Source organism: Leptodactylus fuscus, chromosome 7 (genome assembly GCF_031893055.1).
Source record: "Leptodactylus fuscus isolate aLepFus1 chromosome 7, aLepFus1.hap2, whole genome shotgun sequence".
Taxonomy (NCBI): Eukaryota; Metazoa; Chordata; class Amphibia; order Anura; family Leptodactylidae; genus Leptodactylus; species Leptodactylus fuscus.
This window is the reverse complement of record NC_134271.1, coordinates 110,920,175-110,945,302: the sequence shown is the minus strand read 5'-3', so window position 1 is coordinate 110,945,302 and position 25,128 is coordinate 110,920,175. Positions and strand designations below refer to the sequence as shown.

The following is a 25,128-nucleotide window of genomic DNA, read 5'->3' as shown; positions in this document are numbered from 1 at the left end:
GAATGTTCTTAGTGTAGCATCTAAAAGCAACAAACCCATCTCAGAGATGGACAACACAAGGAAGTTAGGTCCAAATCCTATTTGCCAATATCTTGGACAATAATTTGTCAAGTACAATACTGGATGAGCAGGGTCTCTTAGGTTTAGGAATAAAAATCTTCTTTGAGTTTTTAAGTGGGCATGTGTATAAGGCAGGGTTTTTTGTTCCAGCCATAGCATGGTTTGGGTCTGTATCTGGACACACAGAGGTCCATTAGTGCTCTTTCTTGCTTAAAGGGGCTCTATCAGCAAAATCATGCTGATAGAGCCCCCACATATGCGTGAATAGCCTTTAACCCCTTAACGCTAAATCACGTACATGTACGTCAGGGAATGTGGTTAGTTCCCGCATTCCCACGTGCATGTACGTGATGGAGATCTCACGGGCTCATAAGCAGAGCTTCTTAAAGGCTATTCACGTATATGTGGGGCTCTATCAGCATGATTTTGCTGATAGAGCCCCTTTAAAGGAGAGAAAGGTGAACGAGATTAATCTCAGAGCTTGGGGGTATATTTTCAATCCTTGTAGCACAACAAGGGTTATTTTGTATGTCGTGGCCTGTAACAGAGTGGATGAGATGGAAGTCCCCTATGCAAAGTCATTTAATACATGGAAAATGCCCACAATGTGTGCAGTATGTTGCCTGTACCTCAGTAACAATTGATAACTGTGTATTGCATGAGCTATTATGGTGGGCACAAGATACTACTATACTACTACTTCTATTCACTAGAATGAGTGAATAGAAACTTCACTCAGGGAGACAGTCGGAATTGTATGCAGAATACACCTTGACAGATCATTGTTAGGTAGTTGACCATTCGGATGATAGTGGCTCCAATTTTCCATTTATAGTCTTAATTAGGAAGGAAGGGCAAGTAACCATGGGCATACAATGCAGAACACATTACTAGTTCAGCTCTCACTGGCATCAAAGGGAGCAAAGCACAGCACCCAGCCACTATATAGGGCACAGCGCTATCTGCTTTCAGCTCTGTGCACTGTATAGTAAGATGGTGACCCACTTACCTATCGATCAACCTCTGAACAAGACCTTTAATAACATCTGCAGTAAACATTTGACATTAACATTGAAAATTTTTGATGGCAAAACTAGGAGAGCAACATTTGGAACAGATTTAGGAACTCAATTTCAGAAGTCAGTCGACATTATATGTACATAACAATTCATTGTTAATGATCATGTTTAAAATCTAAATGATGTCTATATCCATGCAAACATATATCGCATGCACGATTTTCAATACTTACTACTCTCGCTATGTTTCCTCTTTTTGGCTTTGATGAATCCGTCTTGTAAGCCATCCAGAGACATTTCCTGGTGTTCTTCCATCTGATTAACATCTAGAGATTGAATTGTATGATCTGCCTGTGCGAGTTGGTGACCATATCCAAGAGTAGAAGTGTTATCATTCTCTGCTTCATGTTGTGCTGCTGCACTTGCTTTAACTTCAAACCCATCTTTTTCAATGTACAACTTGTTCTTCAGGCAGCCACAACTAAACATGCAGGTCTCATGGTGACAGTGAGTCTCTGACGGCTTTGTAGAGCTTAAACTAGAACAAATGCAGCCTAAACGGCAAAATTCATGGCTACAGGAGTCTGCCCGCTTGTTAATCGATTTCTGGATAGGTTTGTTTTTCAGAGAAGCCTTAGGGGAAAATAAGAATTTGCACATGGTTACCTCTTGTGGCACAAAAATCAAAGAGATAAAATAAAAACAAATGGTCAAATCACACCATTGCACTAAAATAGTGGCATCATTTTATCCAAAGTCAAAGTTAAATCTCAGCCATCACAAGAAAACATCACAAGGTTTCATAAATATGTTTGAATACCAGCCAAGCCCATTTTATTTTTTTTTTATTACTGAAAGAGGACCATTTGGGGCACATGCAGTGTAATACACCACTAGAAAGCTGACAGTGCGCTGAACTCAGCCACTATCGGCTTTCCCTCTCTGTGCCCTTGGTGAAGAGCTATTGGTGCCACTACCGTAGCTCTTCACTGTCAGGATGACGTTTCTGACAATCAGTCAGAAACACCCTTCCTCACAGCAACGCCTATTGCACTGCACTGTGAGAGCAGGGTGGAAGGCCCCCCCCTCCTGATAGTGCTCGTCCATAGACGTGTACTGGGGGGGGCCTTCCTCACCGCTCAGCATCATTGCCAGGCAATAAGCAACGACCCCTCTCACAGTACAGCACTATAGGTGCTGCTGTGAGGAAGGGCGTTCCTGGCAGACTGTCAGAAACACCCTTCTGACACTGAAGAGCTACGGTACCGACACTGATAGCTCTTCACTGGGGGCACAGAACGGGAAGGCCGATAGTCTGCTGAATTCAGCGCATTGTCGGGTTTCTAGCAGTGTATAAAACCGCATGTGCCCCAAACGGAGAAAGGTCCTCTTTCACATAGGTTCAAATACACTCAATGACAACAACAACAAAAAAAATGTAAGCGACTACAATATTAGAGAAAAATTAAAAATATATTTAGGAAAGGGGGTTCTAACAACCGGGCCCCCACTAGACATTCCGGGGAAACCCTTGTTGCGTGGGTGAGCATTATCATGCTGAAAAATGCCACTTAGAAATCCTGCCATGAGGCTGTTAGTGTACCTCACATCACTAATAGGGGTGACTGACTGTCATACGCAATAGCTCCCAAGATCACCACACCAGGAGTTGGGGCAGGGTGTTGCTCCACAGCAAAAGGCAAAACCGAATCGCTCTGCACGAGGCCTCCATACTTAAACCCAACCAGTGTCAGATCCCAAACAGAACATGGGTCAATCGCCAAGTTTCTCTTTCATTTGGCAGCGGTGTCATCAGCGTGATAGTGGCAGGTTGTCAATGGCAGGAATTGTAATTAAGACAGTGACAGCAAATTTTCTTCTGATAAGACCATGGAAATGGTCTGAGCAGAGACAGAAGTGTGTAATGAAGGTGGCACCTGTGTCTGGATGGTGCACATGGAAACCTATTCTTATGGTAGATCAAACTATCATTGTCATCAATCGTCATCATTTACATAATCCCATACTCGTGTATGAGTGACTGTGTGTCACAAACATGGACAGGAATTTATCTGCTTTAACTTAAGTTTTGTAAAGTTATTAAATTTTGTAATTGCGTATTTAAATGGTCACTAACTTTTCAGACAACGTCTTACTTAATAAATCATGTCATTCTAGACCAAAATGTAACGCACTTTACTCAAAAATGCTGCTGATTTGTGCCTGAAAAAAAAACAACAAAAAAACGTCTAGAACAGGGGAGCCCAATACGTCGATCGCGATCTACTGGTAGATCGCAAAGGACGTATGGGTCGATCGCGGGATGCAGGGATCCCCACTGTCTGCTTGTTCACAGTGCAGACTGAGAGTCATCTCCGGACACTGGCAGGCGGGGCTGCCGCAGGCCCTTGGGATTATCTGCTAACCCAAATTGAATTTGGCTGATAAGGGCTGAGATAGGGAGTCTGGTACCTCTGTATGTAATGCAAACTGACTGAAATCCAGCTCTGCTACATCAGCTTCACACTGTGGTAATTCATTTACAACCAATCCCGTGCAAGTGAAAACCCGCCCACCTATGTGCCGAGAAAAGCAGGAAGTGAAGAGAGCACAACAGCCTGCAGGTTAGTGAACAAGCGTCATGGGAATACCCCTTTAATCACTGACAGCAAGCAGCTTTACTGAATGTGCTAATAGATTGCTCCTTTCCTGTGTCAGGAATATTTTTAGCTGCATCACAACTGCACATATTGGCCCTATATTTGCAGTTCAGAGCCCTTGGATTTCCTATATGACGGTCACTTGGACTTTTTTCAGCTACATTTACATAAACCAGTAGAAGCAATAATAGATGGGGGAGAGGGCAGACTGCTCCATTTTGTACACATTTACTGCCCAAGAGAGATAAATGTACAATGTGCTGCAGTCATAATGGGACTATTAGCAACAGAAAACTAAGAGAACACCACGTATGAAGGCTTATAACACCCATGTGCTTATGTACTTCTGTGCAGGTGAGTTATATGCATCCACAGAGCATGCAACAGTGCTTTGTAGATTAATAATGTATGCACATCAACCACGCATGCACCACTGACGCTGGGTTCACATCAGCGTTCGGCACTCCGTTTTCAGGTTTCCGTCTTCTGCATGCAGAAGACGGAAACCTGTCATGCCAAGTCCGGCCATGAGTGCCAGTGAGCGTTTTATGCTCTCCATGGCGAAAGTTTTTTTTTTTTTTTTAAATCCGGACACAGAGTACTGCATGTCCGACTCTGTGTCCGGTTTAAAAAAAAAAAAAAAAATTGGTTTCGCCGCGGAGCGCATAAAACGCTCACTGGCACTCACGGCCAGACACTTTTCAAACACATTCAAATGAATGGGTTTGAAAGATGCCGGCAGGTTTCCGTCTTCTGCCCAATGCAGTAATGCATTGGATATAATGAGATCCTAAAAGCAGTACTATTCCCTAGTCATTCAAGCCATAGAGACTGAGAACCTCCCTATTCACTTACAGTCTATTACATTTATACAAACAGCGATCAGGCTAGAAAGTGCAGCCAACTCACGAACTAACTTTAGGTTCACACCTCCATTCGGGTTTCCGTTCAGAGGGCTTCCTGAGCGGAAATCTAATCCGCTTTAAATATTATATGATATGAAAACAAAACCAAAAAAAACAAAGACCACAGACTAGAATGGAGTCTGCCGAATTTAAGCGGGTTCAGAGACGGAAACCCCAAACACAGTCCAAGCGCTGGTGTGAACATAGCCCGAATTTTATATTTCAATCACATTTGTGTGAAAGGGACCTAAACCACTTAATAAATGAGGTCCAAGGCCTGTACAACAGCTTTCACAGCTTGTGCCTCAATCCTATTAAACCATCTCCCAAATGTATATATTTCTGGATGGTGAAGACACACAATACAGCACTAGAGATGGGCAAACTACTTCATCAAAAGGTGTTTAACCAGGAAATATAGTGTAGACATATGTATGGCTCGCTGGGGCACATTTATCAACCTGTTTGTGGCTGAAATTGGGGTGCGTTGCACTTTTTTTGCTGTTACACTGGGGTGTACTGAGCCTTTTTTCTACATTAGAAAATCCTATCCGCCACTTTGTGATTTGGCCAGAAAAGTAGATGTTGCTGCTCCGGTGAATTTATTATTACTTTTTTAAAAAGTCGCAAAATTACTCCTGGGAGTCACATAAATAATGCAGACTACAGACCACAATTGTACAAGCATAAGACAAAACTATGCAGTCAGCAGACTTAACATATACATCAATTTCCATTACTTGTGTCAAATCCTAGAATCCTAGAATGCTTTGCAAAGTCAGAGGAGTTCATGTCTGCAACAAGACCCCAGAGCAAATGTGTTTAAAAAAAAAAAAACCAAAACACAACACACATTGCGACGACATGTGCATGGAATTTATGAACAGCTTACGCCTAATTAGTAAATCATTCTAGAAATTGAAAGGGCACAAAAAAGGTGAAACTAAGCAAAATTTAGCTAAAAAGAAGCGTATGTGATAAATAACCCCATTGTCTGTAAAGTTGTAGCAACACCAAACAGCCACTCCGTACCAATGGCATATGCACTATAAATGGTGGTGCACTCACGATCAGGCTCTAGTAGCTGTAACAGTGGTTCAGTACTATTACAGGGATAACTTTTTTTTTTTTTTTTTTTATATTTCCTTGTATGGGAATGCAGAAGGTATCCTTGCTTTGTGGGGCCAGTTGTACTTTTTAGTTATACCATTGTGGGGAACGTCTGACGTTTTGATCATTTTTTGTTCAAATTTTTACTGGCAATAAAAAGGTAGTTTTGCGCTTGATTTTTTTTTCTAGCTACAGCTGAATGCTGCTCTAGCTGAATGTGGTCTGCCAAGTCTCTTTATTTAAGTTACATGGGCTGGATTTTTTGGACTGGAGGACAGGTTGGTAGTGGGAGTCTTCGAGTCCACTACAGGTTTTTTCCTGGTTCCAGGTGCTCCTAGGTGAGGTTTCCTAATGTTCATTACTGGGTAAAGAAGCCTGGTGAAAAAGGGCTGACATATTTGCAGTTTGGGAGAGAGAGAAAGCACTCCTGGGACAGTTTGCAAAGTTTTGCTACTACATTTAGTGACGTGTTTACTTAAGTTAGTAAGGTATGCTGCTGTATAGTTAGAGCCGGAGAGGCTCAGGTTTTTTAATGTTTTGTTGCACAGTGTTTTGTGCAGAAGCAACTGAACAAAACACCCCTGGAGTTTTAAGGTCAGTTCACATGTGAACAAAGGGGTGGATTTTGACAGCGGATTTCGCTTCAAAATTCACCCCTTTACAATGGTGGTCTATGCAGACTGCCGGGCTTCTTTTTTCCGCTAGCGGCGAGCTGCTGCTAGCGGAGAAAAGAAGCGACATGTAGTTTCTTCAGGCGGAAGCACCCTCCTGTGTCAGCTCATTCATTTGAGCCGACATAGGACGGGGAAAGCCACGACTGCGATGGTCGCGGCCGGCGGGTTTTGACCACAGAGAGATGCGGCTCTCTCTGTGTCAAAGCCCGCGCGGGCGCTGCACATGTGAACTGACCCTTAAACCTACTGCCTGTATGAACTGTGTCACTGCTGGACCCCTTACAATATATATTGAGAAGGTGACAGAGGCAGGGTGCAGGAATCACAGTATGTATCCCCCAGGTTCCTCACATATGTCTGGTAATTGTGTGTACCAATGCTGCTAGGGCGCAGGCCTCGGCCCAGGTGTGGCAGCTGGGCTCATCAACCAAATAAAAAGGGTGTAGAGCCTTCACTCTGGGGAGTGAGAGTAGGTGCCTGGGTCTCTCCTTGAGGCCTGGTGAGAGCTGTATGCTACAGTATTTTGTTTTGAGTGTTGTGTGGCTGAAGCAAGCCACATGTATAGTCAGGACTAGAGACTAGCAGGTTTTGATTTGTATCTTGTCTGAAGTTAAGGCTTTATTTTATTTCTCAGTTTTTCCCCAAATAAACCTGTTTTTGTGTCACTCTCTCTGACTGTTTGGGTCTACATTTCTGCTGCTACCATGCCAGCCTCCACAATATAGGAGCAATCAGAGTAATCGTGAGCATTAGCTCCAGGTCTCAAAAAGTCCCTGGGGCCTTTTTTTTTTTAAAGTGAGTTTGGTCGACTGCTACTTCATTCACTTGTATGGGGCACCGATCAAGCAAGTGTACTAGCTCTCCATTCACAAGGAGCTCTGGAGAAGACTTTTGGGTCCCCGTTCTCCTGATCACTGGGAGACCCAGCGATCCGTCCACCTGCGCATATATACCGTAGTATTGCAATCTCTACTAATGAAGAAAAAAACATCTCCTCTACAAAGGCTAAGCCCTTGCAGAAAGCCCATCAATCACTATGTGCAGGAATAAAAATGAATGGGGGTGGGGGAGGAGTGGACAAACTGGGCGAAACACTTGTGCAAGTAGAATGTGGGTGGCAACATCAACAGTACTTCTGATTGTGGAAATTCTGAGGGTCTATATGGCCATGATATGTCAGAAACAAGTGGGGAAGATGGCATTACTGATGGCTTATTTTTTAGATAATATCTAATAGCTGGGTCAGGTTGGCAAGGTGACTTTAGATGAAGAGGGTGATAGCAGCGGTGACAGTAACAATTCCAGCCATTGCGCAGGCCCAACATACAAAGAGCCTACCCAGGGGAGACCTAGGGGAAGCTCAAGGGGTGTAGGAGTGGTGGTAGACATCTCCGGTGTGGGAATTTTTTATACGTTGTCAAATGATAAATCCATAAAGATGTGCAGGAGCAGCAAGCAGAAACTTAGCCGTGGCTGGTACAGAAACAAGTATATGAACAATATTTTTATGTACACACTTGAAAACTAGAGATGAGCAAACACTATTCGAAACAGCCGTTTCGAATAGCACACTCCCATAGAAATGAATGGACGTAGCTGGCACGCGGGGGGTTAAGCGGCCGGCCGCCGGCAAAGTCTGCGTGCCGGCCGCTTCCATTCATTTCTATGGGAGCGTGCTATTCGAAACGGCTGTTTCGAATAGTGTTCGCTCATTTCTAATGAAAACGTATCTATCTTATTTGGCAAAATAGACTTGGCAGTGGCACCAGCAGGGAAAGTGAGCAAGACTGTTCCACTACTCCTTCTCCCCATGATCTTCTTTGTAGGCAGTCTACATCTACATCTTGCACATGGTTGTCATTATCACCATCATCAACTGTTTCAACTACTCCTTCTCTTCCTTGTCAATGGCAGTTATAATGTAATGTGTGTCCAGGAAACTACAATACACGGCCAGTCACCTGGAAGTTCTGCAACTTAACTGATACCTGGCTAAGCTATTGGTGGTACAGTCGATGGCGGACCACTTAGTGTATTCCAATAGGTTTTACCAACCGATGGCATCAGCTCAAGCTCTATCTAGGATACCCAGCTGCCATTATTTCTCAAGGAAAGCATTGCTTTATATCACCACGGCGCACTGGGTCAATGTTTTCCAGAAACATCAAGGCCAGATACTAGACCCACCCAGATTCTGCAGGCCCAGTTCACTAGGGCAAGCCATTGCTTCCACGCCTCCCCCATCCCCCGTTTCATGGGTGTAAGGTGAAGCGCTGTCAGGCAGTTTTACAATTACTTAGCTTGGATCAAAGAAGATGCACAGTAGAAGAGCTGCTTCACTGTTTCCTGCAGTAAATATATGGCTGAATGGCTTCTTGCAAGCTCTAACTGGGCAGCGTTGCCAGTGACAATAGCACCAAGATAAATAACATTGTCCCCATATGGCAAGTGTCCTTATATGTGGTGGCTTCCGCTTTATTAACCTGTACAGTCTTCCCATGCCCAGAAACATTTCTATGCGTTTCAGCCATTTTTACATTGCAAAATACATCTGCGACATTCTAACTCAGTGGAACTCCGCCATGCTGAAGTGTCTATGTGAGTAGCAGAAGCCAGAGAACGGTTATTGCCTGCAGCAGACCACAGGTAGTGAAGAAACAGAGACAACTGAAGCATTGGTGATATTTCCTGTAGATCTTACAGGAAACCCTTAAACTCATGCAACAAGGGACAGAAGAGGAGGAACAGTTCTCGCCTCTTAATGTTCTCGGCCCTGTGTTGATGGAAGAGGATGAGGATCTGGGTTACAGTCATTCTGGTGGAGGAACTGCAATTCTTATACTGGAGAAGGAGGAGGAAAACTCTCCCTTGGATGCAAAGGGGGCATTTGATATTTTACAACACAACCAGGGCAGGAGGATGACCCTCAGGAAGAATAAAAGCATCAGCAGCAGCAACTAGGCCCAGTAGAGTAACTGGCAGATTATCAACCGGAAACGTTGTAGCTTGCAGAATGAATTGGAGCTAAAACAAGCAACTGACTAGATGCATGACCCGCTAGATGCACCAGCCAGTACAGTCGTACCTAGCGCGCACCTATACTTCAGCAGATAACTCTGACCTAATGGAATTCTGTACCAAGAAGGAAGGGGCAGGCCAAGTTTGCTTTGGCATCAAGTGCAATGGCCAAGAGGGTGTTTGGTGTTGCCAGTGGCGGCATAACACCTACAATTTGTCAAAATTAATCAGGCATGGATCCGTGAGAGTATTTAACACTTTCCTGACATCCGCCGTAATAGTATGGCGCATGCCGGGTGTGTAACTATGGCGGCCACCATAGCCGCTGTGTGTCTACTGCTTTACGCAGTAGACAACCGGCGCTAATGTCTCCGATCGGTCCCCGGACTGATCGGAGGCATTAACTCCTCTGGCGCCACGGTCAGAGGCGCCATTTTCCCAGCGGCGCATGGGCGCTGCCATTTTCTTTGTGATCGCCAGCACCTGGAGTAAGCTCCGAGTCCAGCATCAAGTTACAATGACAGCCGGGAGCCTTGTGAAGGCTCCCCGGCTTGTCATTACATTGCTTCTATTGCAGGCTATGCTACATAGCCTGAAATAGAAGTGCCGGTATTTTGCAATGCATTAACATTGTAATGCATTGCATTAGTGCATTTTTTTATTTTTAAAGTATTAAAAATTCAAATCACCCCCCTTTCCCTAGAACGCATATAAAAGTAGTTAAATACTGTAAAACATATACATGTTAGGTATCCCCGTGTCTGAAATCGCCCGCTCTACAAGTCTATAAAAATATTTTTCCTGTACGGTAAACTCCATAACGGGAAAAATAGTCAAAAGTGTCAAACCGCCGTTTTTTCACTGTTTATTCTGATAAAATTTTAATAAAAAGTGATCAAAGCAATAGCATTTTCCGAAAATGGTAGAACTGAAAAGTACACCCAGCCCCGCAAAAAAAAGACGCCTTATACATCCCCGTACACGGACGTATTAAAAAAAAAAAAAAGTTATCGCTGTCAGAATATGGTGACTTTTAGAAAAAAAAAAAAATTTTAACACCATTTTGGAATTTTTTTTTAAAAGGGGTTAAAATGTAAATAAAACCATATAAATTTGGTATCCCCGGAATTGTACCGAAACACAGAATACAGGGGACATGTCATTTTGGCTGCAAAGTGAACGCCGTAAAACCAAAGCCCATAAGAAAGTCGCAGAAATGCATTTTTTCTTCAAATCCACCCCATGCTGAATTTTTTTCCAGCTTCCCAGTACATTATACAGAATAATTAACAGTGGCATCATGAAGAAAAATTTGTCCCGCAAAGATTACGACCTCATATGGCTCTGGGAGCGGAGAAATAAAAAAGTTATGGGGTTTAGAAGGAGGGGAGGCAAAAACAAAAATGCCATCGGCGGGAAGAGGTTACACACCTATGGCTGACACCTCTCAGCCAAACGTGTCCTGTTGTCTGTTCAGTTAAGATTATTCTCTACCACACATGTTGTCACAGCTGCCTATTTCCACTTAGCCAGACATGTAATGTGTGTGGACAATCGTATTAAGCCCTGTTGCACATGTTGTAATAGCCCTGTGTGCCACTCTTGATCCAGAGTCACCTGAACAAAATGAAAGGGGCTCGATCAGCAAAATTATGCTGCATGAGCCCCACATATGCTATACAGGCTATTCAGGCACTGCTAATGTTATGTGACAGCAAGATGACATCCACCAGTGCACGACCGCCCACTGCGCACGGCAAGTATCATTTGCATATTTGTTTTTAGGGTATTTTAAAAAGGGAAGGGGGGGGCAGGGGTTTAAAATAAGATTAGTGGTGCCTGAATTGCCTATGCAGCACCAGACACACATTAGTGTCTTTACTTTGATGGTTAATCATTTATTGACTACTAGCTGGTACCCGCGACTTCGTCTGCTGTGATTGTAGAAGTGGGTATATACAGTCGCGGGTAAGGTTTTCGTACTGTGTATAAGGTATGGGATATAAAATGTAACTGTGTATCTTGTTGCTGTAATTCTGAGAGCACATGAGACTTTTGTGTTGAATGTAATTTGTATTTCAGCCGCTATACGGTGTTGGTATAAACTGTACATAGTGACTTTGGGACAGAGGTATTTCAGGTTAATATACTTCGATATACGACATTGTATGATTTGTTATTTTCCGCCAGTACATGTAAGTTGGGCACAGGATACTCTTGAGTAAGCAACAAAGTCTGGCCCTGTGCATGACAGTTTAGTAACTCCATGTACCTCTTATTAATAGCAATTAACCCCATCATGTCCCTCACATGAACCCCAGTGTAAGAGTTACTGATAGAGATGAGCGAGTACTGTTGGGATCAGCCGATCCGAACAGCACGCTCGCATAGAAATGAATGGACGTAGCCGGCACGCGGGGGGGTTAAGCGCGCTGGCTACGTCCAAGCGGAAGTACCAGGTGCATCCATTCATTTCTATGGAGCGTGCTGATCCCAACAGTACTCGCTCATCTCTAGTTACTGATATGTGAGAGACTTGGAGGTAATAATTAAGTATCTTCATTACTGAGGTTTTTTATTAGTCCCTCCATATGTCTCACATATTAGTAACCTTTATATGGGGCACACAGGGGTTAATATGAGGGACATGATGGGGTTTATTCCTATTAATGTGAGGCACATGGAATTACTAACACTAAACTAATAACCCCATGCCTGACATTAATGAGAATAGGAAGTAAAGGAAGGGAGCTGTGTGTTTCTTACTTTCAGTTTGCTAGCAGCTTCGGCAGGAGCTATCACTATAGCAGGCAGAGACTTGAGCGACTAAGCTCCACCCCCTGGGTTTCCTGCACCCCTCTCAAAGGGGAGTGTCCTTATGCCTCAGCTCTAGCAGAGACTTTATTTAACTCTTGCAGGTCCTGTGCTGCTGGCATGCCAGTGAAATATGGCAGGAGTGCCACTCTTGGCATGTGTGCCAGGGGTTGCTGACCTCTGCTGTAGGGGGTAATATGAATTTTGTGGCTTGCTATGGTCCAAAGTGTGTGAGATTGCAGAGATAGTGATGTGAGTTTGGGTTTTGTGGGGGTCCTGGGAAAAACGTATGTGCGCTATTGTGACGAAAAGTAGCCTATTGCGCAATCGAATGTAGGGACTATGTTTGTGGAAAATTTCAGCCAAATCGGTGGAGCGGTTTTTGCGTGATTGACCGCCAAAGATCCGAACATCCAAAGGGTCCTGGGAAAAACGTATGTGCGCTATTGTGACGAAAAGTAGCCTATTGCGCAATCGAGTGTAGGGACTATGTTTGTGGAAAATTTCAGCCAAATCGGTGGAGCGGTTTTTGCGTGATTGACCGCCAAACATCCGAACATCCAAAGGGTCCTGGGAAAAACGTATGTGCGCTATTGTGACGAAAAGTAGCCTATTGCGCAATGGGGTGTATTAACTATGTTTGTGGAAAATTTCAGCCAAATCGGTCAAGCGGGTTTTGCGTGATTGACTAACAAACATCCGAACACACAAACCCACAAACATCCAAACTCACAAACTTTCACATTTATAATATTAATAGGATTAATTGTTTCACCATTAATGTTTGTGTGACTTTTCAGGTTTACCCACACAACTGCATGGCCGTTAACAGGGGAATAAGGAATAAATCAACAAATGTCTAATAATCCAAGGCTCTGGTTACATTACCTGCCCCAGCATGTGGCCTATTTATTTTGATTTTTAAAGGGGCTCTATCACTAGGAAAAGTCATTTTTAACTAATCACATCTTTGCATAGCCTTTAGAAAGTCTATTCCACACCTACCTATATTATGTAGATTGCCTCAGTGGTTTCTGAATAAGTCTGCTTTTATTCATATGCTAATTAGACTGGTGCACGATACATTGTGCACTCCTCTCCTGTTGTTTTCTATGGGAGGCTGCTGCTGATGACGACTCAGCTTCCTGTTTGCCTCACACACATAGGAGATAATAGGAGAGAGGAGGCTGCTGGGAACTTCCTGAGCTGGCTGAAAGCTCATTAGCATATGAATAAAAACAGACTTATTCAGACACCACTGTGGCAACCTAAATACTAAATGTAAGTGTGAAATAGCATTTCTAAAGGCTATGCAAGCATGTGATTAGTTAAAAATGACTTTTCCCAGTGATAGAGCCCCTTTAAAGAGAACCTTTCACCACCACCGCCAAGTCCAGCTCTTTCCATGTTGTATCAGATGATGCTCCACTGATTCTGACACAGTAGGATTTTTTTTTCTACTCCCCACTAATCCTGAGTAATAAGTGCTGTTACTGCCAATTTGCCATTTGGGCTCTGTACTATCAGGAGAGTGGTGTCAGGCAGGAGCAATCAAGGGGTGCGATTCTGAGCCATGACACAGTCTGCCTGTGATAGGTGCTCTGAATCACAACTCCAGCCTGCCTGACAGAGCACAAGTAGAATATTAGGCACCAAAACTAACTGCACTGATTGCTCAGGAATAGTGGGACTAGAGTTGGTGTAGGTTGTGAAACGTCATCTTTATATGGGAGCAACCAAATAAACGCATGTATAGTACAAGGCAACAGGGAGTGTGCTTTATGGTAGATGTGAATAATGAGAGTTAATGGATACAGAAGTGTAAACCGACTACTAGAGACTACCCACCATTGACCCTCATGTATCGTAGGTCAATTATAATTCATTACCCACTCTGCCTATTGGCAATAAACAACCTAGAATTTCCCCTTCATGAATGCTACTTATATAAAACTTAACTTTTATTAAATCTATCTGAATAATATAAACTATGAGCTGATAGGGAAGGGGTGGGGGTGGGGTGGTTATTTTATTTGCAGCATGGTGCACTATTCTAGCCAGAGTGTGCTGCAGATGCTCCAGGATATACTGACATACTACTGTATGGCAGCTAGATATACTGTACTACTAGCTGCCAAGATCGGAGCTAATACATAAGGGTAGAGAAGGTTTATTGGGGTCAAGTAGAAATGCATGCTTTATATATTCCCAGACCTTGGGACAATAGCTATATATGTGAATTATAGATTGTCTGAGAGGACAGTATCACTAGCAGGTAGATAGCCCTGCCCTCATTATACCATGTGTATGATCCTATGGAAATGTGGATTACATATTAGGAGTAATGCTGATGGCACAGGCTGATAGTTTTAATTCAGCTCACAGTTTTATATCATTTGGATAATTTTAATAAAAATTAATTAAGTTATATATAACTTATATAAGTAACATTCATGAATGGGAAATTCTAGGTTGTTTATTGCCTATAGGCAAAGTGGGTAACAGACTAGTAGAGTCTCCAGAAAGTACAGCCTCTTCTTCAGAATTCACATAGGCATACAAATTGCCTTCCCTGTACATGTAGCGTTGCTCGCTCTATCTTCTCTAGGCCTCAGGCAATACAAGAGAGGTGTCATCCGTCATTTAGTCCTCCACCCTCTAATAACTAGGAGATGACGTTGCTTATTCTGTACTAGTTTGCTCAGCACAGCTTAAGACTGGGATTTCTACATTCAGGTTTTTTGTTGCTATTTTTGAGTCCCAAACAGTAGTGAACTGAGTAAAAGAGGTGAAGTAGCTCCTGCCATATATACTTTTCCTTCCCTTTTATGATCCATATCTGATTTTGTCTTGAAAAACAGCATCAAACAAGAACTGAACAAAACCTAAATATAGAAAGCCAGCCTTAAAGAGGAGCTTTCATGTCCTCAGGTACAGGCAGTTCTATATACTGCTAGAAAGCAGTGTACTGAATTCAGCGCACTGTCGGCTTTCCTGTTATGTGTCCCTGGGCTGGAGATATTGGTGCCATTACCAATCTCAGCCCACTGTCAGAAGGGCGTTCCTGACAGTCTAGTTGGGCTATGAGGAACGCCCCTCCTGACAGTACTCGTCTATGGCCCTGTACGGTCTGAGGGGGCATTCCTGTCGGCTTTCTAGCGGTATATAAAAGCACATGTGCCTAATGACATGAAAGGTCCTCTTTAAGGTGAGCTTCAGAACCTAAGAAACATGGGTCTGTTGTGCGAGTTGGGTAAAATAATTTCACCTTCTAATTTTACACTCAAACTTGCAAAAACATTTAATCAAAGAAAAGATGGTGATTACTATGAAATACGCAACACATTAAACAAAACAAACTTTGTTTAGAGCTGTAACAGAGCGCACACCTAACCTAGTAACGCCAAGCAAAAGTCAATATCACATGCCCATCTTGGCTGGTACATTCCTTCCAAGTAATGTCCTTACCTGGGCTGTAAGAAGAGTGGAAAGAGAAACTTCTGCCCGCTCCTCTGTGATATAAGTGCGTGGCTTTCCTTCCCAGACAGCAACCTCCTCTAGCTCCATAAGCTTCATTTGAGCCTTGGAAAATCCTATAGGTTTCGAGACAATTTGCTGACTTTGCATCTGAACTTGCTGGAAGCTTCGGACCAGGTTGTCCTCCATAGAAGTGACTAAACTGTGCTGAACTGGGGAGGTCTGGTCAACCTCTGTTTTTACCATAGGATGGGAAAGGTATTCCACTGAACTGGATGTAGTGGACAGTGGACTGGATTCGGTTACTTTGTTCATAACGTGTAATACAGAATGATATTTCTTCTCTGGAGAGTGTGATTTAGTAGATTTCTCCTTTAAAATAATAGGGGGTGATGATAAAGGTGTTGATTTGGAATTTGCCTTGAGATAGGGGGCTCTGCGAGTATACTTGCGTTTTTTCCTTGGCACAGGAGGTTGTTCTGTAGTATTTAAGGAAGACGTTACTTGTGCCTGTTTCTTAAGCACACTGTCCAGTGTCCTGACGTAACTGCTGCTTTTAGTAGGAAACTGATAACTGATGGAGGAGGCCGGCTCATTCGGAGTCAATTCTTTGAGGTCACCCATTAATTTGGCTTCCTTTTCTAGATACTCATCAAGTTCATCACTGCAGAAGGCTGAAAGATTCTTCACAGAGCTCTCTGGCCGGCCAGCTAAAGAAAACACACATGATATTTAGACATCTTACTTCTATCTTACACTTTTCAGTCAAGTCCTATAACATAACCAGGAGTGTTCTTGATTGCTGCAACTGTTGTATATGTTTGCTGCACATAAACTGGGATCTACAAGAGGTTAGACACTTTATCAACACTGTATGTTATTGCATCTTAAAGAGTTCCTTTCATCAGATCGGGCACATGCAGTTTTATATACTGCTGGAAAGCTGACAGTGCACTGAATTCAGCACACTATCGGCTTTCCCGATCTGTGCCCGGGTAAAGCGCTATCGGTCCCAGGACCGTAGCGCTTTAGTGTCAGAAGGGCGTTTCTGATACTTAGCCAGGGACGCCCTTCTGCCCAGCAGCGCCTATCGCGCTGTGCTGTGTGAGCGGGGAGGAACGCCTTCCTCCCTCTGCTCGCCCATAGACGAGTATAGGCGCTGTTGGGCAGAAGGGCGTCCCTGGCTAACTGTCAGAAACGCCCTTCTGACTGTAAAGCGCTACGGTACCAGGACCGATAGCGCTTTACCCAGGGCACAGATCATGAAAGCCGACAGTGCGCTGAATTCAGCTTTCCAGCAGTATATAGAACTGCCTGTGCCCAATCTGATGAAAGGTCCTCTTTAATGAGTCTTACTTGCCCATTGCTAATACATCCTTAGGCTGGGCTCACAAAGTTCAATTCTGTTGCTTTTTTCAATCAAAGCATCTTAAAAATTACATGCAACTGTAGCAATAGGTAACATACATTACTGTGCATTTCAGCTGTAGATAATGGCCAAAAGAAACCAGTCAGGTCTTTTTGCCTCCCTAAACTGGTCAAATAAAGGGATTCTATCATTAGAATTTTTTTTTTTTTTTTAAACAAAGACCACATCAGAAAAGTTATTCTTCTCTTACCTTTGTTATCCTGATCCGTGTCACCGTTCTTGAGAAATTTCCTATTTCTTCCTTATGCAAATGAGTCTTCAAAAAGCTCAAAGGGCCATTCCCCCTGCGCTGAGAAAGCACAGGGGGCGTCCTATGTGCTCCCCGAAGACTCTCCAGTGACACCTCTGTGTTGTTCCGCCGACACCTCTCTGCCACGTCATCAGCCGGCAGAGCTGACTGCACATGTCAGTTTGGCCATTTTCCCGTGGCCAAATGGAAGCTAGTGTAAGAGGCCACAGAGAAATGTCCAAATGTGCAGTCGGCTCTGCCGGCTGATGACGTGGCGGAGAGGTGTCGGTGGAACAAGACAGAGGTGTCACTGGAGAGTCTTCGGGGAGCACATAGGACGCCCCCTGTGCTTTCTGAAGAATCATTTGCATAAGAAAGAAATAAGACATTTCTCAGGAACGGCGGCACGGATCAGAATAACAGAAGAATAGCCTTTCTAAAGGGAGGGGGAAGAAATTGTATTAGTAAGTTACACACATTACCAACAAATCTTAGGCCACAGGCAGCAAATAAACAGAAAGCCAATGTTTTAGGATAAATTTTATTGACTTATGTTAGTCATGTAAAATATTTAAGGGAGGGCAAATTTAAAATAAAGCAGACCTTTTACCACCTCTGGTAAGTCCAGCTCTGTGCACCATTTAACAGGCACAGCTCCACTTCTTCTGGCACAGTTGGAATTTTGTCTCCAGCTTCCACCGTTCCTGAGCAGTAAGTGCTGTTAGTTTTGGGGTCCGATATACTATTTAGGCTCTATACTGTCAGGAGGGCGGTGTCTGGCAGAAGCAGATAAGGGCTGTGATTCTGAGCTCTGACACTGGCTGCCTCTGCTTGGAGCTCTGAATCACACCCCCTTGTCTGCTAGAGGAAAACTTCTAGAATCAGTGACAGCGAGACAAATATTAACCGATCCTAAAACCGGACTTGCTGGGAATGGTGAAAGGCCCTTTTTAAGAGAATACATTTTATTTTTCACCTCCATAAACCAAACACAATTTCCAGATTATAATAAATGTATGCAGCAACGATTCAACCCAGTAACTGATCTCCTCACCTTCAATTTTCAGTGATGCGGTTGATGATTCTGTAGAAAATTTATCTCGCCATCCTTTTATCTTTGTGTAGTCAGTGGTTTTCCCAGTTCTTGACACAAACGGCAACCCTGAAACCATAGAGAAGACATGCTGAGGAACATATCAAACTTGGAATACTTTGTACATTCTCTGTATGATATAATCTAAAAATCGTCATTATTATGGATTAGGCTACCGTAATTGCAGATGACGGTGTGCTGGCCGCTGACTGTGATTGAGCAGCACGGCCAGCACAAAGATGTCATCTGTGTGCCATCTGTGTACTGCCTGTGCTTCCATGGCCCCAGATGTAGGAATAGGACTTGTCCTGACTTTTGTGGCCTGGACTGTACAAATGAATGGTTCAGTGTTCTATACGGGAAAAACTCAAATAGCACTCTGATCTAGGCCATGGTTGTGTGCAAGGGGCCTTAAAAAGTGTTTTTTTTAACAAACATATCGATATTTAAATGTGTTTATGTGTATGTCTTATATACTGCTAGAAAGCCGACTGAATTCAGCGCACTATCGGCTTTCCCTTCCTGTGCCCCTGCTGAAGAGCTATTGGTGCTGCTACCGTAGCTCTTCACTGTCAGAAGGGCATTTCTGACAGTCAGTCAGGAATGCCCTTCCTCACAGCAGCGCCTATAGTGCTGTACTATTAGAGCCATGAGGACGAGTACAATCAGGAGGGGAGGAGGCGTTCCTCCCCGCTCTCACAGTACAGCGCTATAGACACTGATGTGAAGACGGGCTTTCCTGACTGACAGAAATGCCCTTCTGACAGTGAAGAGCTACGGTACCGGCACCGATAGCTCTTCATCGGGGGTACAGATCGTGAAAGCTGACAGTGCGTTGAATTCAGCGCACTGTTGGCTTTCCAGCAGTATATAAAACTGCATGTGCTCCAACTCATGAAAGGTCCTCTAACAAAGTAAAGCATTTTGTAAATAGAAATAATCACACATTTTGCTAAATTTAATGGATTGACTAATCATTCAGAGTCATCTATCTCGATTGGTTACCAATGGATATCACCATGAATGCAGGAACTTTCTATGATCTTACATTTGTCAGAAACTCAGCCATTATTTCCTTATTGTGGCCAGACTATCTTCTTGTGCAGAAACGCAGAAGCAGGCACTACTACATGTACAAAAATATAACATTAAGAAAAGCATGGCTGGAATCTAGCGAGTGGCAGACCATAGAAAAATTCCTGAATTCATAGCCATCACCGCCAAGATTATTAGAAAAAGTCTATAGGCATTTTTGCACTCAGAATTCAGTTAGTTAGTGAAAGATTATATCTCACCTTGCGCACCTAAGCCAGTATCGTCATATTTTGCGTCACTGCTCATATAAGGCAGTGGAAGCTCAACTCCCAGATACCTCAGATCAATACTCATGGCAGGGTCCACAATGTTCAATTTTAATCCCACTGCATAAAAAGTTTAAAAAGTTAAGATTGATGCAAAAAAAACAAAAAACACTTGACAGCTGGGAAAAAAACTAATCAAATCTAAAAATAAACAAAACATTGGTATTACCCTGTTGTAGGGCCGGATGAATGACCTGCCTATACTTCATGGTCTTCAAATGAATCAACAGCTGCTTCTCCATCCCTAAAATCTTCAGCATCTCCTCTGAAAGAAAAAAAACAATAGAATTAAAAGAAGCAAAAAAGGAGAAACAGAAATCGACACGTGATGCAGACTTTAAGCCCACATATCAATTTATGCCGATTTCCACAGTATATCTCACTCTGTGCAATGTATACACTGAACTTCCCAACAAATCCACAGCAAAAATCAGTATTAAATCTTATGTAATGCGTAGACTTGAGTCAAATAGAGCTATGAGTGGATGTATCCATGAATGCACACGCTTCTGGTGAATGAAGTAGTGTGTGCGGACAGTGCCTCTGCATTCGCTATTAATGTGATGGGGTTGGTTTGAAAGGATCCTGTGTTATGCTGACATTAAAGGATTACTATAAAAAGGTTTACTTTTTTCTCCTCAGAAACAATCTACAGTTGTCGTTGCGCTGTACCTGGAAAAAGAGATCTGTTTCCAAATAGAGCAGAAGACGCTCACCGGCGGACACTATTCAAACCCATTCAAATAAATGGGTTTGAAAACTGCCTGCCAGTTTACGACTCCTGTCCAGTTTCTTGGGAAACGGAAACCTGCAAAATGGAGATCGGGCGCTGGTGTGAACCCGCCCTAAGTCTGTCATAGTCAGCACTTGTATTCCCCATAAAATAATTATCGTGTAACTTTTTCTCCTATACAGTTAAGGACGACTGGTCATTCTCAGTTAGGGTGTTTGTCACTGACCAATCACAGGTGACAGATCCAACTGAAATGGGGAATTAATTCATGAAATTCTAGAAGCCAGTACAACGCAGAAAAGATGCTCCATAATTGTTATTTCATGGAGAATATCAGAATTTACTGAAACTGACATGGCAGGTGGTCCATATCTTATCCATGTATCATTTATTAAAATACAGTGCTGTGCTGGATGAAAAATCAATATTTGTTCCATGGGGATAGAAAGTCAGTGAATTTTCAATAAGAATATAATGTGTCCTTGTACCTGTTAGTTCGGTGACAGCTTCAGAAACACTCGCAGATACAGTATCTGTAGGCTTCTTCACCGTGTGAACATCCAGAGCTTCCTAATGAAACACAATGACAAAACTATTTTAGTACCGCAACTATTTTGTTTTACTTAAAGAAAGGCAACTTTTCTGTTCAGGGTTTTGTAAGTAATTCTATGTACAGAATCACAGGTCATTGCTGAAATGGAGTTGGAAAATATGGAAAACAGATCTAAATATAGTTGCAGATCCCCTTAGATCAAGGATGGACCTGGTGATACATCCTCAGTACTCCTAATAGACAAGTATGGAAGAAATGACGGACCCATACTAGTTGACACTTAACATTTACTGTGTTTTACCTGCCTGGCTTTACCTAATACTATATGCAAATATACTATATGTTAATTAGACTAATGTGTTCTTTAGATCTAGGCATATTTCTAGCACAGTAATCCCATTAGCAGTATATTACTGCTAAAGCATTTCTATCTGCTGAAACATACCTTCAATTGTAAATAATTTTGCATAAACCAATAGCATAAGGGAAGAGAAGAGATTCTATGTAAAACAGAAAAATGTCTATTTCTCCACTTGTCAGGCCTCTTACTTAATTACCGTATTCACTTAGAGTCTAACAGTGACTCAGAATATCCAAGAAATGGATGGTTCTTCAGCTTCTCTAAAAGATCAGGTTACATGCAGCCCATAGAATCTATGGGAAAGGGAAGGACAAGGGGACAGACACAAAAAGGGAGAGCTAGAAATGCTGCTGCTGCTGCTGACTCTAGTAAGTTTTCTATCTTGCCACAGTAGGACAGCAAAATATTGTTATACTATGACCCCATGCTGGTTCTCTGGGTGTGCTACAGATTTAGTTTACTTGCACTGCTGCTATGTGTGTATCTTTGCAGCGCTCTCAATCTGCTACTTTACCTCTCCATAGACTTCTAAAAGCAGCAAAGAACCTTATTTTTTTAGTAAAGCTGAGGAGTCATCACCTCTCTGAATACAGAATCTATGAGTGGATTCAATGAGGGAACAATTAAAAATGCAAGGGACAGTGAGTTTTGGGGAATAACAGTTGGGTGGAGGCACTTGATATGTGGGAAATTACATTTAGGCTAAGGCCCCATGTTGCGGAAACGCAGCTTTTTTTGTTGTAGATTCTGCAGCAGTTTTTTGAACCAAATCCAGTAGTGGATTAAAGAAAAGGTAGAAGTATAAGAACTTCCTATATATTTCCAATTCCTTCTCCAGCCATTCTTGGCTTTGGTTAAAAAAAAACGCAAAAAAAATAAAATGTGTTTCCGCAATGTGAGGCCTTAGCCTTACAAAGCTTCTTACCCCTACTTGTACAATGTATTTATAGAAAGTGATTTATAATTGGAGGTCCCCTTTACCATGGCTGCCCCGGTCAAAGACTATAACGTCTTCTCCCATGGCACTTATGAAGAAACAGTAGCTTAACATATTTTCTATGAACAGTCTGAGTGATCCCTTTAAAAAGAAGTCATGGTGGTGGTTTTACAAAGTTAGGTTATGTTCACACAATGGCATTTTCAGCAGGTTCATTCAAATAGTCGAATCCACAACTGGCAATATACCAATTTCTGCACGGACAGGACACTTATTAAAGCTGATTTTAAATCTGCATTGAAAAAACCTGCTAAGTATGAATGACAACAGAGTCCAACTGAATACAACGGGAAAATAATCCACATGTGAACATACCCTATGTACTTGTATGTTTGTTGATGACGTAATACAGTATAATTGTTACAAACTAACATAAAATGCATCATGTTTCAGAAAATGGAAGACAACCAGACAAAACTGATACATAGAAGATTTACCCAGCCAAGATGATAACTGCACAGTCTGATACAAAGTCAGTGTCTCCTCTTATAGTTACAATAGGAAACATAAGAATAAGAGACTTAATTTAGCAAACCTCTATAATATCTCTCAGAACACTACATTATCAATAATTTTACCTTAGAAGAAAAAGCAACAAATAAGACTCCGTCCACATCTTCAAGGTCTGGATTGAAATCTGGGAACAATCGTAGAGCTTCAATGGGATTGTCTTTTTTTGGAGGGCGTCCTACCTTTGAAATTTTAGGCTTGGGCGGCCTCCCTCTTTTTTTCTGTATGGGTGCCACAGTGCCCTCATTTCCAGGGGATGGTGTAACTGAAGGCTTAGGGAATTTCCTTTTAGGGCCACGGGAGGTCCTCAGTGCAGTTTGCAGGGTCGCATAGAATTCGTCAATCTTGTTTTTGCATATTCTCCTCCTCTTCTCTTTTACAGAGAAATCATCTCCAACATGGGAATCAACCGTCGGGCTTGGAAATACAGGTGGACTTTCTGTGCATGGGGTTGAATCATGCACCTTTAGGTCTTGTAGTGTGTCCTCAGACTTGATAGGTTTTTTAAAATCAGGAGTCTCAAACTTGTTCTCCTCAGCAGGGGGCTCAATGTGCATGCTGCCCTGCTCGGTGGGCACTAGGTTTGCTTTTTCTGTTGGGCTGTTTGAAGCAAGCGGTCCATCCAGGTAAGGATCTTCCTTGAATTTTGCAAAGTGCTTCTCTAATATAGGATAATCAACATCGATGTTGGCGTAATCATCTGTTACCTCAGCATCAAGCGGTTCTTGCTTTACAGCTACTTTTTCCATAGTAGTGCTATTACTGTAATCATAGTTGTCTTCAGGTTCCTTTTTAACTTCAACAGTAGGCTGCTCTGTGACTTCGGACAGCGATGCCGCAGGAGAGTGTTCAGCCGACCTATAGAGGAAGAGTAAACTATGTTGGATTCAATTCTGTGTTGACTAAGTATAAAGTGAATATCTATATACAGGTAATACTACAGATTTAGTACAAGGATTTATCTCAGCGCTGTGACTCCTTCCATATAGAGTATAACATAGGGCACTATAATAAAGGGGTTGTCCACCATCGGCATTTATCACCTACCCCACAGGATCTCTCGGGATCAGGACAGCTGCCAGTTCTTTCCTTTTTTTCTTTCAAATCATTTAGGATTTTGGAATATAATTAATACACCCACATATTGTCACTTGTCAACACTGCCTCAATAATTCTGTTCAATAACCGCATAGAGTTAGAGCATACATCGAAGACAAAACAAAGGTTATATTTAACATACGATGCAAAGGATACAGTGGTATACACAATTTGGGCACAGTTTTTAAAGACTCTCTCAGATTATTGGGACATACATCATAAGGACAGTAGAAGTAGAAGCTATGGACAAAGTGTAGTTGGCGAGATAATAGATGTAAATAAATCATGAGCCTGATTCATGTAAAATACTCAGCACACTCAGTATTGCTGAAAGTCTGAAAGAAGTCATGATGTTAGTCCCAATAGCACATTCTTAACATCTTACAAGAGAGTGTGTTATGGGGTATGGGGCTGAAAGAGTAAAACCTCATACAGTCCATCCAGGGATGTCCAAACTTCTACCCCTAATCCCTGCTAAGACTATTAAACTACTTTCTTACTCTGCATTGAAGGTTTCATGAAATTCAGTGTTTTACTCTCATGCAGATTAGCTGAAAAGGGCTTTAAGGGCATGTCCTCTCCTCCTGCCCGGGCTTTGCTCTCTGTTCTGGATAACCACCCCTAACTACAGACAAAATGTCACTCAAGCAATAGGGGCAGAGCTGGGCAGCAGATAGGAGCCATTATCTAGAGTAGAGTGAAGCCCTGAAGGGAGAGGAAACACCCTAAAGCCCTTTTCAGCTAATCTGCATAAAAATAAAAAGTTGATTTTAATAAAAATTGAATTGCAATGAAGAATTAGTAAGGCATCTTTGGAAAGTATAGAAACTGCTCTTACAAGGTACTGTCATTAGTGTGATAAGCATTTTCCTGCCGACAGACTCCCTTTACTTGCTCTCCAATAGTGTGGAATTTATAGGAGTCTCAAACTAATAAAACTTTGTACTGTGGCTTCTATACTTTCCAAAGACGCCTTTCTTAATCTGCATTGCAGCTCCATTTTCATAAAAATCAGCATTTCATTTTT

General features: G+C 42.5%; 1 protein-coding gene across 1 annotated transcript in view; it reads right to left on the bottom strand.

Moving 5' to 3' along the window:
* Nucleotides 1-25,128, bottom strand: part of MGA (MAX dimerization protein MGA) — a 69,718-nt gene that overhangs the window by 33,400 nt on the left and 11,190 nt on the right. The window contains exons 3-9 of the mRNA XM_075282806.1: nt 23,072-23,861; nt 21,071-21,152; nt 20,019-20,114; nt 19,784-19,909; nt 18,450-18,557; nt 15,729-16,447; nt 1,313-1,712 (exon numbers count right to left, since the gene is read on the bottom strand). Coding sequence (XP_075138907.1) covers nt 1,313-1,712; nt 15,729-16,447; nt 18,450-18,557; nt 19,784-19,909; nt 20,019-20,114; nt 21,071-21,152; nt 23,072-23,861 — 2,321 coding nt within the window. The remainder of the gene's footprint in view (nt 1-1,312; nt 1,713-15,728; nt 16,448-18,449; nt 18,558-19,783; nt 19,910-20,018; nt 20,115-21,070; nt 21,153-23,071; nt 23,862-25,128) is intronic.